At 39.9% G+C, this 18,764-nt stretch overlaps 2 protein-coding genes across 2 annotated transcripts in view; one reads left to right on the forward strand and one right to left on the reverse strand.

Moving 5' to 3' along the window:
* The first annotated feature begins 2,285 nt into the window (after nucleotides 1-2,285).
* On the forward strand, nucleotides 2,286-12,293 carry sesn4 (sestrin 4). Its single transcript, XM_046029814.1, has 9 exons — nucleotides 2,286-2,626; nucleotides 8,346-8,543; nucleotides 8,758-8,940; nucleotides 9,150-9,395; nucleotides 10,277-10,394; nucleotides 10,553-10,677; nucleotides 11,261-11,427; nucleotides 11,543-11,687; nucleotides 11,775-12,293. The coding sequence occupies exons 1-9, from the start codon at nucleotides 2,561-2,563 to the stop codon at nucleotides 11,862-11,864; spliced, it is 1,338 nt and encodes a 445-aa protein (XP_045885770.1). The 5' UTR covers nucleotides 2,286-2,560; the 3' UTR covers nucleotides 11,865-12,293.
* Nucleotides 12,294-14,587: 2,294 nt separating this feature from the next.
* foxo4 (forkhead box O4) overlaps nucleotides 14,588-18,764 on the reverse strand; it is a 9,523-nt gene continuing 5,346 nt past the window's right edge. The window contains exons 4-5 of the mRNA XM_046029812.1: nucleotides 18,550-18,753; nucleotides 14,588-17,840 (exon numbers count right to left, since the gene is read on the reverse strand). Of these exons, the coding sequence (XP_045885768.1) occupies nucleotides 18,580-18,753 (174 nt within the window). The 3' untranslated portion in view covers nucleotides 14,588-17,840; nucleotides 18,550-18,579. The remainder of the gene's footprint in view (nucleotides 17,841-18,549; nucleotides 18,754-18,764) is intronic.

Consider the following 18,764-nt stretch of genomic DNA (forward strand, 5'->3'; position numbering starts at 1 on the left):
TAATAAAGACGAGGTACTTAGAAATACCTCACTGAAATTCCATTATGCTATGTTGGTAGCATTGGAATTTGTATCACAACACTTTTGTAATTTATTTAATTTCAGTTTCCTAGTCAAGTATTAAGCATAGTCCTAGACTTAGGATTTTTGCTGCTATTTTGATAATTAATCGTTTATTTTTCAAGCTAATATGACTCTCTTGTTCCGGCTTTTGGTTTCACATAGATGTGAAGATTTCCTTTTTTTTTCTTTGTCTTATGTGACAGTAAGATAGAGTATCTTTTGGTTTTGACCTGCCCCCTTGCTGAAAGGCTTAGTTTGAAGACGTCACCTTGACTTTCAGGAATTTTATGATCGCCTTTTTTTAGCATTTTCTGACAGTTTGTAGATTATACGATTAATCAATAAGGAAAAGCCCTAGAATATCGTCTAGAACAAGGCTTAGTCCCTGACTGAGCCACTCACCAAGCGGCTGTATTGGACCAGTTGGGAGTGAGAACGTGTTGTTGCTGCAGATATTCTAGACAAAGTCACCACCTTTTCATGTTTTCCCCTGAATCCATTAAACTGTAGTTAACTGATTTGAACTGGTTCTGCCTGCCACTCCAGTATGATTTACATGATGTTTGTAGAAACAGCATGTTAATCTAATAGAGATTGATAACACATTTACTGTCACTTGTTTTCCCCACAAGAGCTTCTCTGTCAGCTTTATTTTTACTCATACTTGCACTATTTGATATATTATGCTAGTTGCATTAAAGCTCAACGTATCATGTCAAGGCAGCCTTTCCTTAATGTAGTTAAAATGTATCTGCCTTCATGCAGTCTTGTACCTCCTTACTTTAGACAAACATTAGATTTGTCTCCCTTATAAGTGGATATCGAACTGCATATTAATTTACATTACAAATAAATTTATCAGTGTTAGACTGGCCAAAAATTAGATCTAAATTTGAACTGATGGTATAAAATGGAAAAAAAGTAAATATCAGTGGACTTGTTGTAGAACCTACTGACTATAATTAGCAGAAATAAATAATCTCTTTACAAACATACGTTTTGTGAACTTATTTTTCCTGATCTGTTTTCATTTCCACTTTCACAAAACTAAATCTTCCACTGAAGAGAGTAAAACACTTCCTCAAATAGTCTCTCAATAAAGCAAAGAAGTTATATTGTACATATAATGTATGTCACGCTCACAGCATGAGCTTTTATCTGATTATCTTTAAGCAATGGGGTTAGTAGGACAGAACACAAACACAGAAAGGACTCCTAATGCATCTAATTGATATGAAAGTCGTGATTCCTGCAATCGGAGAGGACAAACAACCTGATTTGAATCAATTCAATTCCAAGATTTCAGATAAAGAACAAACGTCCCATTCACTCAGACAAGAGTGGACTGAATAAGTCCCATACAAGAATAATTGGGTCAAAGGAGAGGGTCAATCAAACAGGCCCGAATGTAGCAGCCACTTGTGGACTTATGATGGAAAGAGGTACTGTGTCAGAGACAATTTAGAGGAATTTGACTTTGACTGTGTCAATGCTTGTTGTGGTTGTGTGTAGTTTAGATCAGGATACAAGCAAGAGTGATACATGGTGTCTACCATTGGGATGTTTAAATGACTTGATATATGACGGCAAGATGATTTATATTTTAACTATCTTAAGTCTTGGATGCATAAGACATTTTATTATACACATCTATGAGATCTATTTCTTTTTCTCTCTCCAATGAATCACCTCTTTAGGCTTTAAAAAGTCAGATATCAATACATCCACACTTCAGTTGCGCTACTGCTTTGGCTTCAATAGGATGTGTGATGTTTTCTAACAGGGTTTTTAATGGGACACAATATGGCCAAAAGTATGTTGACACCTAAAAACATCATTATCTCACTCCAAAATTAAGCTGCTTCAACATCCTCCATTCTTCTTGGAAGGTTTTCCACAAGTTTTATTTGTATGTAGACCTTAAATAAAGTTGTTCTTTTTTTTTGTCACAAACCTGGTTCTGACTTAACAAATAGGATTACACAATTATCTGGATTACTTTACAATGCAATACCTGGAAATTGACTTTTTTGTAATACAGGCTGCAGGTTTTAGGGGTTTCTGGGTTTGACTCAACCAACACTTTCCTAACTCAAGTGTGTACCCCGTAGCTAAAACAGCGCAGCTAGCATAAAGCAGGGCGTACACATGAACAAAACGCTGCTTCGTCCCGCCCCAGGAATGGGAAAGAAGTTGGTTGTCCGACCCTGTCTGCCTTGGCCTGTTCTTGCCTCGCAGCGCTGTTGTTTGCAGATGTTCATTAGCATTTGGATATAACCTTCCGCCAGCCGGCTCCGCCCCCTGTGCTTTCATTGGACACACTGTTACTGGAGCTGTCAGCTCGGCTCTGGGAAGGTTTTCTCTCAGTCCAGTGTTGAGCTACAGACCGACGGGCTGACTGCTGCCAGCGACAGGCTCCTTGCCTTTGTTAGCTGCCTTGGAAAGCACCAAGAAAAGACAGAGCCGCATCCATGCAGTAGCATACCTTTTTTGGAAAATGATCATCTGTACGAATAAAATGGAGTACCCCCTAAGAACCCAGTGCCAGCGAGCCCACAAACAGGTAGGTTAAAGCGGACAATAGACGAATAGTTGAAAATAGTTAGGCTAAGTTAGTTGTAACACATTTAAAGCTAGCGGCTAACTTGGCAGCGAGTTCATTCATTTGTCGAAGGAATTATTTCATATAGAAAAAGCCAGTCTCTTAACCAACTCATGCTCTGGCTTTTTTTAGCTTTAAATGACCTGTTTTGGCAGCTAACAGTCAACCTGTAAGATTAAATGTCACACTTAACAGTTCTTTCAATATGTAAACTTTTTAACAGCAGGCAGTAACGTTATAACCACTTAGCTAGCGAGCGAAAATAGCCGTACCAAACTTATGACCCAGCTAGCTAGCTATCTCTGCTAACTAACGGTTTAGCGAGCTAACATGCAATCTTAACAGTTGGTTAAATCACAACAGAAAATGTCGATAAAATACGATTTCGTGATTTAATTCAGGGCTAAGAACTGTCCCATCTCTTGACTATCAAGAAACATTTGGTAGTTTCTATCTCCAGTCGTTTAAGTGTCACACAAAGCACGCAACATTTCGTCGTTTAAAAAAAGAAGCTAACGTTAGTGAATGTAACGTTATATTAAATATGAACAGTTTCAACCAAAATTGGCCTTCTGCTGTCAATTCTGTGTGTATGCTAAACAATGTAACGCCTTGCCTTTGTTGGTTCACCAGGGATGTTTTATGTACTTTCTTTATATATATATATATATTTTTGGTTATATTTAGCTTTCATACATATTTAGTGAGATACTAACATTAACCAACGTTTAACGGTTGTGAGCGTTGCATTAAGAAGAAAGCTGTAAGTGACGATGACATCATCTGAGGATTTGGGAGAAAAGTGTCTGTCAGTGGCTGTGAAGTAATGCAGTGCCATTTATTGATCATAAATATGATATAAAGGACGGATTGAAAGGAATAAATAGTAAATGCCTTTAATCCAGCGGGAGCTGCTCCGTTTTTGGTTGCTTGTCGTTCCTCTAAATGTTTGAGACTTTTATTGTGCTGTTTTTCGGTGGCTGAAGTGGACTGCCAATCAAAGTTGTTTTTCTCCTCCGTCGCTGTTTTTCCGTTTTGTAACAGAAAGGGGGCGCTGTCTCAAGTGCGGTCCAAAAAAGACATGTTTGCTGCAGTTTAGCGTCCAGAAATGGAACAAAACAGGGAGGAATGTGAGCAGCTAGGGATTCAAAAAAACTCTACTCTGGTTTCAACTCCTATTTGAGTTGCTTATCACGAGTTTGCTGTTTATCTTTAGTGTCATTCAGCTGGCAGTTTTCTTTACATGCCATTTGACTACGTTGTCTGTAACTGTGGACAAACAATCAGTGTTTGTATTGAGACCAGTGCTGCTGCAAAGAAAAATAACCCTGTGAGTTTGCAACTGCATAAAGCACTTACACCCCAAATCTGTTCGTATAAACATTTGGCATGCATTTAAGCACCACCAAATTTAAACACCTGACTTTGATATGAGAATCCACACGACCCTGGCTTGTTGGTGGATGGGACAAGTAATGAGTAACCCTGTTATTGAGTCTTTTGTAAATGCGTCTACTATTGCTTTACCTGCCTGCCATGTTTTCTGACAGCTCCAGTCACTCATCTGCTGTATGTTGGCTCTGCTATGTCTTCTTTCTTTTTTTTCATCCTGCAGCAGTGTTTTGTTTGTCTTAGTTGTGTTGTATGTGCTGTCCTACCCAGCAGCTCCTTCTCCCTCCCCTCTCCAAACATCTTTGGGCTGCAGCTGGAATGTTTTGCGCTACTCCCTGAGTTCAGGTTGCAGAGCCAAAAATCGGCCCCGGCTGCTTGTATTTCCGGTGATGTCGAGGGGGGTAATCAAAGCCGTTGGGACATAGGCACATGATCAGGACAGACCCCTTCCAGGCTCAGTCGGAATGCAGATTGAATGTCCTTCTCCTGTATCTGTCAAGCCCCCCTACTGCAGCCCACCACATGCATGCATACAGACACACTACGTACTACATGCGCCCATGCACGTCTCAAGCTGACACATTTACCCTTGGAAGACTGCTGGCACTATTTCTTCACTTCTGTGTGTTTCATCTTAGCCCTCCTTCATATTCCTGCCTGTACAGCGCTGCTGTTTTGTTTGTCAGCCTGCTATCAAAGCCTGTCTTTGTCTCCATTTACCTTTCCTCCCCTCAGTGACGTCACCCCTGTTTTTCATTTCATCCCTGCCTCTTGCTCCTTGCTGATCAATAAACAAATGACCTCTCCTGTGTTGTGAAGGGAAGTTTTGAGTATTTTCTTTTGAATGTCAAATGATCTGCACCTTTTGAATTTTTTTGCCCACAACAGGCCTTCTTTCTATGTGTTGTTTATTTCTCTGTCATTTGCAGCCAGGCCACACGTTTGAATTCATCTTGTGATTTGAATACAGCAGCACTCAAATATCAATATTGGTGTCTCGCTTTTGTCACCCTCAAGCTTGTTTTTGACTAGGAAGAAAAGCAGCTATCTGAAACCAAAAAAATGTTTTGTTATACTGTACACAGTGGACTAAATGATGATTTGTTCCTTCTGCTTTATATATCCACCCACACGCGATTGTCTTTTTTTTTTTTATGTGGGTGAACAATAAGGAGCGTATCGCCTTAAAGGCTTGTTTTCAGGCAATACCATGAAGCGGAGTTGATGGGTGTCTGGACACAGCTTTGACAAAAGATGCCTGTCTAAACCTTCTCCCCCCTATTAATCACAAGTATCACTTATGTGGGATGTGACACATAAATTGCTGTACTTGCTCAGTCTGGGAACCTGGACAAAAGACATCCCTCTTGTAATTTAAGATGGAATTTTCTGAAATGTACATTAAACATCATAATAAACATACTATATATATATAGTATGTTTATTATAGTATGTTCAAGTATATTGTCTTGAACTGTAGATTTAGCCGAGTTTTACTTTTGTGTTACGGCGTCAGCAGTCTCCGTTAAAACTGTAGGATGTGTCATTTCCTGCTGTGCGGCTGCTCACGTCAACTGTAGTTCCTGTTTCAATTTGACTTTTTCTGTTGTATTTGTCCAGACATGTTTATGAGATTACAAAAAACACCAATGTCCTCTTTCTGTGACACTTATGATGCCAAATCTCCTCAGAGTAAGTGTTGCCACTGATTTTACTGTTCTTGTCATGGCTGTAGATTTGACAGTGTCTAAAGACGAAATAAATGACAGAAGTAGTCTTTAGCTAGTAGCTTTTTATAATAAACTATTTCAGTCTCAAATGTTTTCCATTTGTTGTTGAAATTTTGGAAAGAGTCTGAAATCTTAAAGCCAATTAAGTTTATCATTCATTCATTACATTTTGAATTACATACAAAAAAAGCATGTTAATACTGCCAGCCAGCCAGCCAGATACATGGGCCGGCCATAGACTGTATAAAACAGGGGCCAACTGATATATTATTGCCACATACGGTATGTTGGCTGATAAGTAACACGAAGTTGCTTTATTACCATGCCAAACAATCTTGCCTTAAATATAATTTTTTTAACTGTAAAATTCTTCAATAACCATATTTAAGGATCTATATCAAGTGCTTATGTCAAAAAAGTGAATGCCCACTCAGTATATCTTATCAGATTTTTTTTTTATTTATTTTTTTTACTTTCAAATATTGATGCCTGTTTCATCAAGTCTTTGTATTACAAACCAAAGAGCAGTTTTCAAACAGTTTCATGTGGATCATTCATAATCTAATGGCAGTGTAATCGGTTAATGTTGCAATCCTAGCTCATTCTTCAGTGACAGACCGGAAAAAACGATGCTATGTGGTCTCCCTACATGATAAGTCCTTGACAAGTCGCACTCAAAAGTATGTTTTCTTTATGGCGTAGGCTTCTGAAATGCTTATTCCTTTCACTGACCAAGTGCAGTAACCTAGATTCTGCAGCTCAGCATATTAATCAGTAGCCTGTTGTGTTTGCAGAGAGATACTTGTTTTAATGTGCTCCTGTTTTTGATTGTCAGGTACTGCAGCAACGAGGCAAAAACAGTTATATTAGCGAAATATTAACATCAGATTGAGAATGATTTGTTTAATGCGTAGTATGTTAACATCCTTTAAGACCTGAGCGTGGACTCTATATAGGTCAAGAGGTGGCGCTTCTTGCAGGATCAGAAGGAAACCCTGATCCACTACAGGGAGAAGTGAAATACCACATGGAGCTACCAGCCAGAGAAACATGGTGCTGAATGCCGAAGAGCTGTACAGGGCTAAAATTAAGTGACAAGGCCACTACTCGCCCTTCGATCTGACTATCTGAGACACACATTGAGGCGTCTGTGATTTGACAGGACAGTAATAATCTTAGACAGCAGTTTGTCCTGTTAAAAGCAGAAGTCTTTGCCAACAGGCGTACAGTTCAAACTGCACTGAACCATTTGGCTTTGATCAGCGTTGTGCGCTCAGGTTTCACAGAAAGCTTTACCAAGTCCTCACCCGAAGCTGAGCTCCCAAACACCCTTTCCTAGAGGCCATTGTATGGTGGTGAGCGAGGTAATAAATGGCCGTGCCAATGAGGGCAGGCCAGCTTCCTTCTCCACATGGGTCTGTTTCTCTTGGCCTCGGGCTCCTCAGCCCAGTCCCTCCAATGTTTGTGTGTTAGGTCTCATCCACTTCTTTGCTGCTGCGGATCTTCCCTCTTCAAGGCCTCCTGAGTCGATCTTTCGCATTAGTTCCTTCATTTGAGGTTGCTATAAATCCCCTTTTCAGTGTTTCAGTTTTTTTTTAGTGTCTGCCTTGTATCAGGCTGTTTAATTGTTTTTGTTCACTGCATCCACTTTAAATTCACAAACGTGGATACCTGTTAATCCACAGTGCTTCATCTATATTTATAATAATGTAGTGGAATTGTATGAAGCATCTGGCTCTGCTTCAGCCAACACGAGCTGGTGTCTATGTGCCTGTCGAGCTCCCAGCTGAGCGACGACGTTTGCTTGTTTTATTTGTGGAAAGAATAATGCAGGGAATGCATTCACTTGCCAGTGGCGCCGGTATCACAGCATCACGGCTGCTGTTCTTTCAAGTCTGCCATTCTTCAGTTGATTTAATGTGTGGAACATGACTCCAGTCCAAAGCACAGCCTGAGCCTATCATCACATGATGTGGACACTGAAGTCCAACCTTATCGTCAGCCAGCCTCTTCTGGCTACGAAATGAGTCCTAATAATTCCCCCAAAGGATCGTCAGCCCTGAATCATTAATCAATGGGCATTTTGACAAGGTCAATCAATGGCTGCTAGTGCTGCAACTATTTTCTTTATCAATTCATCTGCGTATTACTTTCTCGAACAGTCCTACAGACATTGGTGTGACGTCTTCAAGCTGCTTGTTCTGTCCAACCAACATTTTAAAGATATTTAATTTACAGTAATATCATACAGAGAAAAACGGCAAAAGATCACATTCGAGCTGCTAGATCTGGCATATGTTGGTGATTTTTGCTTGAAAAATTACTGCAACTGTTAATAGATTATTTACATTTATGCCAGTTAAATTTCTGTTGCTTGACAAATCGTTAGTCTTTTCAGCTCAGCGCTTTTAGCTCTAGTGGCTGCTGCCTCACCGTCATACACATGAACACACTGAAAAAATATCTGCAGCTTGCTCTGCAATAACAAACACCTCACTGTTTTTGCTTCTTGTGTCAGAAACCAACCTTCTCCCTCCTCTCTGTCCTGGTTTCTGTAGGCGATGGTGAACGGTGAGAACGAGCGCGTGTCGCTGCTGTTCATGAAGGCTCTGGTCAGCAGGGAGAGTGTGGACCCCATGTCCCAGCAGATGGCCTCGCACCCTCAGTACTTGGAGAGCTTCCTGCGCACACAGCACTACATCCTGCACATGGACGGCCCCCTGCCGCTGCCATACCGCCATTACATAGCAATCATGGTCAGTGACCAAGCTGTCTGTGTTTGTACATACCCAGGATCTTACTAGTGTTCGTCCTACTGTTCATGTAGCTAAACAACACATTGGGACGGTGTCCTGTACTCTGCAGGGATCATCTTAATGTTGTTCAAAATGAAAGAATAACAAGCTCTAATGTTTGAATCTGTCATTTCCCCAAATCTGTCTGCTCAACTTCTCTTTCTGTGACTTCCAGGCTGCAGCACGACATCATTGCAACTACCTGGTGTACTTGCACTCAGCCCAGTTTCTGAGGGTGGGCGGGGACCCTCTGTGGTTGCAGGGTTTGGAGGCGGCACCCCCTCGCCTTCGTCTCCTTGACCATATCAACAAGGTGCTGGCCCACCAACCCTGGATTACTGCCTGCTCACATATCCAGGTACAGCAAAGGAAAATAAACCACACGTAACAATGTACACAAACTACAAGAAAGTATTAAATGATGATGTATTTTCACTTGCAGAAATATTGAATTATTTATATCTTTAGAGCTCTTAGGATGCAGATAAACAAGCATAAAGAGAGCCTTAAAATAATGTATAGTTCATTTGACCCGTCTGACCCAGAGCTCGTGTCTCTTGTCTCCAGACGCTGCTGAAGTCGGGCGAGCAGTGCTGGTCTCTGGCTGAGCTGGTGCAGGCGGTGGTGATCCTGGCCCACTGCCACTCCCTCTGCAGCTTTGTGTTTGGATGCGACACAGACTCAGACTTAGTCCCTCTTTCCAAATCTCCTAACGGTACCCCGCCGACCTTCTGCCCCTTTGATGCTGCCAACGGAAACACCAAAGTGCCTCAGACACTCGCCACTCCCTCAGAACACATAACAAGACGACGGGTAACAAATCACATTTGTAATTTGTTCAAATTAAAGTCAACAGAATTGCAGAGCGAAACACAGTCCTCTTGTCTTGCCTTTGAGACATTTGTAATGCTAAGAAACTGTTGAAGTAGAAATCATCGTGATTTCTTTTTCTTCATTTAAGATAAACTTTTATAATTACAGAGCTGCAACCAACAATTCAGTTCATTATAGCTTAATTTGTCTAATTATTTTTTACAATTAATCTTTTAGTCTATAAAAAGAGAATTGTGAGAAATAATCCAAAGTGCAGTCTTCACACTGCATGTTTTGTCTGACCAACAGTCAAAAACTCAAACATACTTGACATACGAGATACAACAGCAAACTCTTAAATTTGAGAAGCTGGAACCAGAAAGTTTTTAAAAATGTCAAATGTCAGTTAATCGACTAATCTCTAGAATACTTTGTAGGATTTCTTGTGAACGGATTTAAGCATTAAGAATAATTTTAGCCTGGATAGATGACACGTGTTAGACACCGAGTTTTTGTCCACCAGCCAATGGCTAGTGAATGCTCAAAGTGTACCAGCCACTCAATAGATTACCATTGTTTTCTGGCTGGTGAGAGAAGTAAATCTAACATCCATTTGCATATTTTACCAGCAGGTGGCTGGTGCTAATTTTGCACCCTAGATACATTATACCCAATCTCTATCATGAAAGATATAAACCATAGTGTTAAATAAATGGTTCAGTTAGCATCACTGAGCTATTTGTGTAAACATGAGGTAAAAGTGGAAGATGCATTCAGTTTCTGATGATCCGATCAGATTATTTCTTGTCACAGTAGCAGTAGGCTGTGTCTGTTCCTGTAAGATACTTCATCAATATTTCTCCTGTTGTTTCCGTCAACAGTCTCTGGACTCCAGTTGTGACATGGTGTGTCTAAAGGAGAGGATTCAGAAGTCCCAGGAGGAGCGTGAGAAGAGAGAGGAGCGTCTGCTGCTGCAGACCCACACGCTCCAGCAGACAGGTAACCTACTTGGCAGATGATGTGTAGAAACACACAAATGCTGCTCAGATAGTTATCTGGGTGCATTTGGGTCACATGCTGTGAAACTTGTGCAATCAGTCACACTTATTGACGCACTGTCTCTCCATCTCATTTGCTTTCATCGTGCCCTTTTTTAGATTTGGAAGAAGAGGAGGAGACGATTTGCTTTGCAGACCCGACGCGTTTTATCACAGACCCTGACTTTTGCTATCAGGAGTTTGCTCGTAGGGAGGAGGACCACTTTCAAGTATTTAGAGTTCAGGTGAGGACGTTACGTTTGTGAATTTCAGTAGGCAGATGGTGCTGTCAGTACACTTGTATTATTTAACCCTTTATCACACAATGTTTGAATGGCCCACTTCCGAACTACATCACAGTCAGAAGCAGATTGAATGCACTTTCAGGTCTTCAGCAGTCAAATTAAGATCTAAATTTGGTGTCTGCAGTCAGGCAGAGCAGATTAATCAATAGTGTTTTTGACATTTTAACATATTAGTTTGGCTCACAAACCCAAATGAGTTCCTCAAGAGAAAATGACAAATTATGGTGAGAACAGGGTTATATTTAAAAATCTTAGGTGTTTGTTTTAAGGAAAAAACATGTCATGCTCTCTTCTGGTGGTCAGTAGTTTATAGCCATTAAAGTGATTTTACTTCTATAATCCAAATAAAACACAGAAGATGAATAAAGTTCTTTGGTTGAACTGGTCACAAATGGTAGACACATGGGGAGGGTTGGGAGCCAGTGCTGTTCTTTTAATATTTGAGGAGTTAATTTTTGTCACTAATGTGAACTGCACATCAGAGCCTCGCACCTCTGACTTGGAAGATGTGTGTTCCCCGCAGGACTACTCATGGGAGGACCATGGCTTCTCCTTAGTCAACAGATTGTATTCGGACATCGGGCACCTCTTGGACGACCGATTCAGGAGTGTGACCACCCTCCCCTCGTTGCACAGCCCCGACCTGAGAAGGGCGATATGGAACTACATCCACTGTGTGTTAGGAATACGGTGAGATGCCACTCCATTTTAAGCATGTGCATGAACCATAAAAACATCCCTTTTTACTCGAGCACTATGTTTCTTAGTTTTTAGTAGATCAATACATGTTTGCTTGTGGTTACAGGTATGACGATTATGATTACGGAGAAGTGAACCAGCTGCTGGAGCGGGATTTGAAGTTGTACATCAAGGCTGTGGCCTGTTTTCCTGATGCCACCAAAACTCCAGTGTGTCCTCTGAGTTGGGCTCCACTTAAAACTTCTGAACGGGTAAGAAAGAAGCCCGTCACTCTTACTTTTCCATTGTTTAACCATCAACCCTCTTTTAGTACATCATTTTTATTTTGTCTCCTTTAGATACACGTGAATTTACTAATCATGGAGGCCCGGCTGCAGGCTGAGCTGTTATACGCTCTGAGAGCCATCACTCAGTACATGATTGCCTAAGTGCTCGGAGAGACACAAAGCTAAAACTTTCCGCCGGTACAGAGAGACCCAGAGACACGAGGATAAAGAAATCTCAACAGCAGGCCGCAAAGTGGGACGAGAGCGGCACTTTTAAGGACACAGAGCTCTGTCGTTGTGTAGCTGTGCCTCATGAATGTGCTATTCTTTTTCCCAGAGTTAATGTATTTATACCATTGTGTGCCACATCCACTCCTCGCCCCTTCTGCAGATTCTCTTGTCGTCATCTTATCAAACATCTCGGCTCTCAAAGGTTATGTGCAATTTACAAGAGTTGTTTTAATTTTTACCTGTTTGTTTTGTGTTCTAGCTCTTGTCTGTGAGAAACTGCTTAGTTGTAGCGGTGTGTTTCAGTGGCCAATCCTTTTTATTTTGATCAGTCTCCTTTTTGGATTAACTATGCCCCCCCCCCCCCCCCCCCCCCCCCCCCCCACACACACACACACACACACACACAAATCTTTTTGTACAAGTTGAATGATTGTGTTAATGGGAGACCAGGGCCTTTTGTTTTTTTTGGACAATCTTTGTCAGTGTTGGAGGAGGACATTAAGTGGACCGTGAAGGACGACAGTTTAGCTCTCCCTAACATTTCATGTTAATGCTGGTCAAGAACAAAAACAACAGTGACACTGCTGGAAATTATCACATCACTATAGTTTCTTTTAATAAGCACTTTTTTAAACTTTATATATTTATAATGCAAGGTAGCTCATTAGTAGACATTGAGACGCACTGTGTGTGGGTCTGACGCCTTTCTTCTCCACTGTACGACGTGTAACGAAGATTTTTAGACTGTTTGTCCTCAGACTTTGCTTTTGTTCTCAAACAGATTTCTGAATGGTGTAACTCCCAAGATGTTTCAGTGAATCCTTGGAAGGATTTTGAAGGCAAGGATGTTTGCAAAACATGCTATTTACACCAGATAAGAACATTAATAACTAAACTAGAGGTCAGTGAGCTGTTTCCTACAGTGAATATTTTGTTGGTTTATACTGATGTGTTTCAGAAACCAGATTCTGAATTTCAGACCAGAGGTCATTAAAAACTATGTGATGAATTGCATAGATGAATGCCCAGAAGTAGATCTGCACTGGTCATGAGTTTAGATTGAGTTCAGATTTATGCTCAAACCTTTCTGTTAAAGCCTTTTTTTGTGACCTGTATCAAAGCTGATTATCGAGTCAAAATCCATGGTACAATTTGCAAAGGAGAACAATGTGCAAACTAGTTGTTAAAACGCTGTCTTTTTATTTTTACAGTTTCTGTAAAGTCTAGAGTACTTTTTGTTTAGTTTCTGGGTGTAGGACCTGCTTGTTGTGCTGCAGCCTGGGTAGATGTAGAGGTGTGACAGACTGTTTAGAGTTGAGTTAGGCATTAGTAACCGCAGGATGTAGAAAAGAAACAAGTGCATATCGCAAAAGCGCTGTTAACACGGGTGCCTTCAGGCGGAAAACTGGAGTGCTGCTGAAGTGGAGGGATATGACGACGGGAGGCTGAATGTGGGCTTTGGATGCAGCTGGGAAACAAGTATGTGGGAACTGTTTTTTCTTGGTGTTGGTCAGCATCAGACACCTTCTGCAAACCCCAGCAACTCAGCAAGAGCCTTTGACACAGATGGATGTTAAAAAATGTTCAACTTGAGCAGATAAAAAAAATGGACCGTTATTTAAAAGAAAAACAACCTTAAAAAAAAAAAGAGAACAAGTGGGAAAAAAAACAAAAAAAGTTTTTTGAAAATGTGAAGAAATGTTTTCTATAAAGATGCTCTATGAAAATAATGTCTGTTTACTGTTTTTCATCTACAGGATGTCTTAAAGAGCCATACCAATGTTTTTGTTCATTTCCTTACTATATATTATAATCAGAAAGTCAGGATAACACATTTTAGACTTATTTTGAACCGTCCAGCCATTTTCAAATATTTGACTACATGAAAACCCACTTGTGGAATTGACTGGATTTGCTCATCTATCACAGGGTGTTATATTTTTAAAAATGTTAATTATATGGCCTACAATTGCAACTTTGCCTCCAAGGCTAGTTTTACATTTTTGTAGAGATCCCTCCGTAATGTGAATTTCAATGTAAGGTATGGGGGACAAAAAACAGTCCTTGTTCTTTGCAAGCTGTCCAAGGAAACAAAGTTTTGCATTAAAAAGACTAAACTTTAGAAGATACTGTCTTAATATCACTAAATCTGCTGAAGTGTGATATTTGATTTCGCTACTTGGGTATACGCGGAACAAGGACTGGATTTGTCAGGGAAGGATCTCTTCACAGCCACACACATGAGGAATAATTACTTGCAAATGCTGTCCTGATGGAGCATGCAGTGGAAAGGAAACTTTTATAGTTTAATTTGACAAAAAAAATCTGAAAAGTCCTTTTACTGGCATTTTCTAGAGCTTTCAACCACATCTCAGTCCTTTATGACAGTTTGAATCTGAATATTTTCTGTCTGCTGAGGAAGACGCAGTTGAAAGCAAATGGAAATCACTTCACTTTTATTGTATTTCTTTGTTATATTGTACAGTACATTTATATCTGCTGCCATATGTAGTTTGGTTATTTGTGGTTCCAAGTAGCTGTATAAAAGGACAACAGTGGCCCCTGGTGGCAGACCTAAAGTAGTGAACACAGTCTGTTCAAAGAAACTCTGTCTGTCTCAAGTCAGTAACTTTGCACCAACGAGTGAGACAAAGTGGGTTAAACAGTTTATTGAATTTATTTCTGCTGTTCAGAACTGTTTGTCATTTCTGGCTGACTTTACAATGTGTAAAGAAAAAAAACTGAAAGGGGGGCGAAAGAAAAACTATCAACATCAAAAATCATAAACATAATTGTATGCACAACTTATAACCTTTCCACCCCACCCTCCCCTATGGAAATAAAAAAAACCCACCCTTTCTGAATACTAAAAATGCTGTATCAAATGGGGCAATTTTAAATTTCAAAACAAAACATACAGGGACTAACTGCTAGTTAAAGAAAACTGAAGAACAAAATATGAAGATAGTTATGATTACATAGAAAGGGGAGATACAACAGAAGTAATAACACCACACCTGCCCCTTTTTTTTTTTTAGGAGGCAACAGTAAACTAGACATCAAAACTTGGTGCAGCATATTCTGACAAACCAAACACCCCTCCTTTTACATGCTGCAGTCCGTCCTATCAACTGTTTCCAACACCTGGACATTAGTTCAGAAAAACGTGGGGGATTTGTTGCATATACAACTTTCTAAAATAACTAATGTTATGATTTAAAATAATAAGAAAATCATGCAGTTTGAACGAGCTGGTCTTCTGTTTCCAGAGCTATTTTTAAATGACCAGTATGGGGAGGTCATCTATAGATATACATGAAAACAAAGAGGGGGAAGGACTGTTCATTGATAAACACCAAATCAAGATCCTTGTGCTGTATACAGAAAATTCAAAAGGCCCTGATATGCACCCACTGCAACATGGCGTACTCCAGGATACCTCACAAATGACAACTAGCACCATTTAAAAAGAGAAAGAAAAAAGAGTGCTTTATACAATTCGGAGGCTAACATAGCTACAGTGAAATGATGAATACTAAGAGTTTAAACTGCAGGGATGTTATTCCTGATCACAAATACGTTGACGGTTATGAATAAAGTCATTAAAAACAAACACAAAACACAAATTATTAGGGGGAGGGTGGGGGGGGATGACAAAAAAGTCCATCTTGCTACAGAGCAATGTCATGCTATATAGTGTTTTAAATATTGGCAGTCAAAAAAACAAACAAACCCAAGGGAGAGGCTAGTGCTGATATACATGGCTGGAGAGTTGGAGACATTTCTCTAAGAAGGGAAGTTAAATTTGGGATGAATTCGACAAAAAAGTCTCCAGGAAAACAAATCAGAAGATGCGGCGTGTTGCGTTTCCACTCTGGAGTAACTGAGAAATCTGTAAAATAAATATTGTTTTTTTTTTTTGCTATTGTCACGTGATCTGACGACGTCCGTGCAGAATCGTTTTCCTGTTGTTTTTACTCCCGAGCAGCCCTGAGAGGTAACGGTTGTATTAGTCTCCTTATGAGATGACAATTCGGCAGCATGTTAGAAAAGTGGGACGAAAAAAGGTTGTCATGCCACATCTCAGCGCACATTTGTTTTTGTTTGCTTTTTTACTTGGATTCACAATTAATGCAGACAGTAATGAGGCAGATCAATGGGAATTTTAGTTAAAATGGTCAAGCATTGATGCACTTTGCCTCACGCGTCAGATTTCATGTTAACAGGCATCTTTTGCAAAAGCTTATGTACACCGAGATACTGTGTCAGGCCCAAGCGCTCCCTAAATGCCATGCGATTGCAAATATTAGTGTTCCTTTGGTTATGTAAAAAAATCTACATGCAGCTCATCTGTTACAAAAATAAAAGTATAGAAAATTACCGTTAAAAATGATCTGAAAATGCTTCTTCCAATGTAAAAAAAACAAACAAAAAAAAACACTTGTCATTAGTAATATATTCATATGTATTAATATCACATTTATTACCTCTAAATTGTATATTAAAACTATAATCAAATATATTCTTTTTTGTACTTCTCACACAGTGAAATAATTGCTTAAACTGAATTAATTAAAGTGTGAGGATATTCATGAAGCACCCACCCAACCCAACAAAATATCAGGAAAACGTCAAACAGCAAAACCCTTCAAGAAGTGATTTTTCTAATTTCCTTCAAGATTTCATTTAGTTTTTCCTGATATATCTGCATAGCGTCTCGTCATCTACATGTGCAACGTGTACATTAAGTAAAATTTTTTTTTACAGGATTTAAACTCTCTTTTAATGAAATGGTATAACCTAATGTGGATGTATTCTCATAGTTTGGGGTCCCTGTGTTGCAGGAAACCTAAGTGCTTTGAAAATGCACAGGCTGGATGGGGAAAAAAAGAATCAGGTAGAGCATTAGACAGTGGGGGAGACCTGCTGTCTGAGACAATATAATACTTGGCCAACCAATCACCTGTTGGCAAATAAATTTACTCTTGAATGCCCCGTGTATAAATTCACAAATCACATTTCTTCATTTTGTTAGTTTAACTGCACATCAGGGATTTAAAAAAAACAAAAAAAAAAAACACCCTCTGACATCTACTGTAACACCAAAAATGCCAAACTGCAAGTACATAACCCTCTTAACTGTTGAATCACCAAATTTCAATAGAGAACAAAAAATGCACCATCGTGCACCAAGTGAGAAATCTGAATCGTACATGTGATCGTAGTCCAGGTACACAATTGGGCGAGATGTGTAGCCAATGTTGAATCTAACATTTTTTACCTCCAGTCATCCAGTCTTTATCTTCCACCTGTTCACGACACAGGCATGATCCTTCCACCGACTCCTGCGATAAAACTCTTTTCCAGGTGCAGCAGAGTTGGCGCACATTATTCAGGCTTTCAAACAGCATTTGGTCTGGCTATTCGTGCTAGGCAAGTGTCAATGGGAAAACTGGCCATTTCTCCCCAAAAAAACAACGCACTGAGTCCCACTGAGTCTTCAATCCCAAAGCCATCAAGTACCGGTCCACCCTAAAGCTATTCTGGTGTAACATCACTAAAATACATACTCCTCGCACACGGGGAGTTAATGATTTGTCTTTCCACTCAAAACATTATGTCACACGTCTTTAAAAATCATCAGTTCGGATTAAAAGAACAACAACAACAACAAAAAATGCTAGCAGCCAAATCGTTGCAAGTGTCGTGAGAAAGAAATTGTGCATAGTAGCCTGGATCTCCTCCCTGTCCTCCACATGTCTTGGCACATGACATGGGTGAGGTCTGGTTTTGCCTTTAAAGTCCAAGAGAAGCGTTGTGTTTGAAAAAAATCTTCAGCCAGCAGGGAGGAGGAATGCACCGGTCGTTTTGTCAATTTATGAGGTGATCTTGATTGGAGATCGGTTCCTGCAAGACATGATGATAAAAAAGGTCATTCATAATGTTGCTGATTGGCTCATAAATCCAGATTATCTAAATTATGTACTTGAAATCATTCATCAACTCAACTCTGTTTATTAACATCTGTAAATGAAGGCCATGTGTAGTGCTGTGCCTGGTTTGTAGAACTGACTCTATTAAGTCAATCAGCAGAAAATTAATCAGCAATAATTTTGACAATCGCGTTAAGGCTATAACTAATGATTTTTTTCAGTATCAATCGCTTGACTAATCGATTAATTGTTTGGTCTAAAAAATGTCAGAAAATAGTGAAAAATGCTTGTTTCGTCTGAGCAAAACCTAAATATATTCAATTTACAAAGATATACAGCAGAGACAAGAAGCAAATCCTAACATTTGAATTGTAATCTGTCAATCAACTAATCCATTAGTAGACTTTCAGCCCTCAATCACTTCAGTTGTTAACAAGCCAAAATACCACACATTTTCTCGTCCCAGCTTCTCAAATGTGAGGATTTGCTGGAATACAATACATTTGAAGGTGGCACCTTGGGATCTGAAAAGCTTGTGATGTGCATTTATTATCATTTTTTTTTTTTTTTATAGAATAAAATAGAAAAAACTTAAACACAGATTACTCAATAATGATGTTAGTTGCACCCTAACAGCTTGAGTGTCTTTGTGTGATGAAAGAACCTGGGAGCGATCGGCGTACCTGGCTGACTTTGTGTGGTCAGATGACAAATTAGCTGGGCACCCAGCTGTGAGCGGAGCCCTGTGTGGTGGCTGGGCCAGCGTAGCCTTGGCCTCCAGGCAGTATGGGGTCAAAGTTGTCAAAGTCAAGTCCATCTCCGTCCATGAGGTCACTGTTGATGATGTAGTCCACGTCACAATCCAGGTTTTCGGTGAACATATCTATGTCCAAGTCTG

This window comes from Micropterus dolomieu, linkage group LG19 (genome assembly GCF_021292245.1).
Source record: "Micropterus dolomieu isolate WLL.071019.BEF.003 ecotype Adirondacks linkage group LG19, ASM2129224v1, whole genome shotgun sequence".
NCBI lineage: Eukaryota > Metazoa > Chordata > Actinopteri > Centrarchiformes > Centrarchidae > Micropterus > Micropterus dolomieu.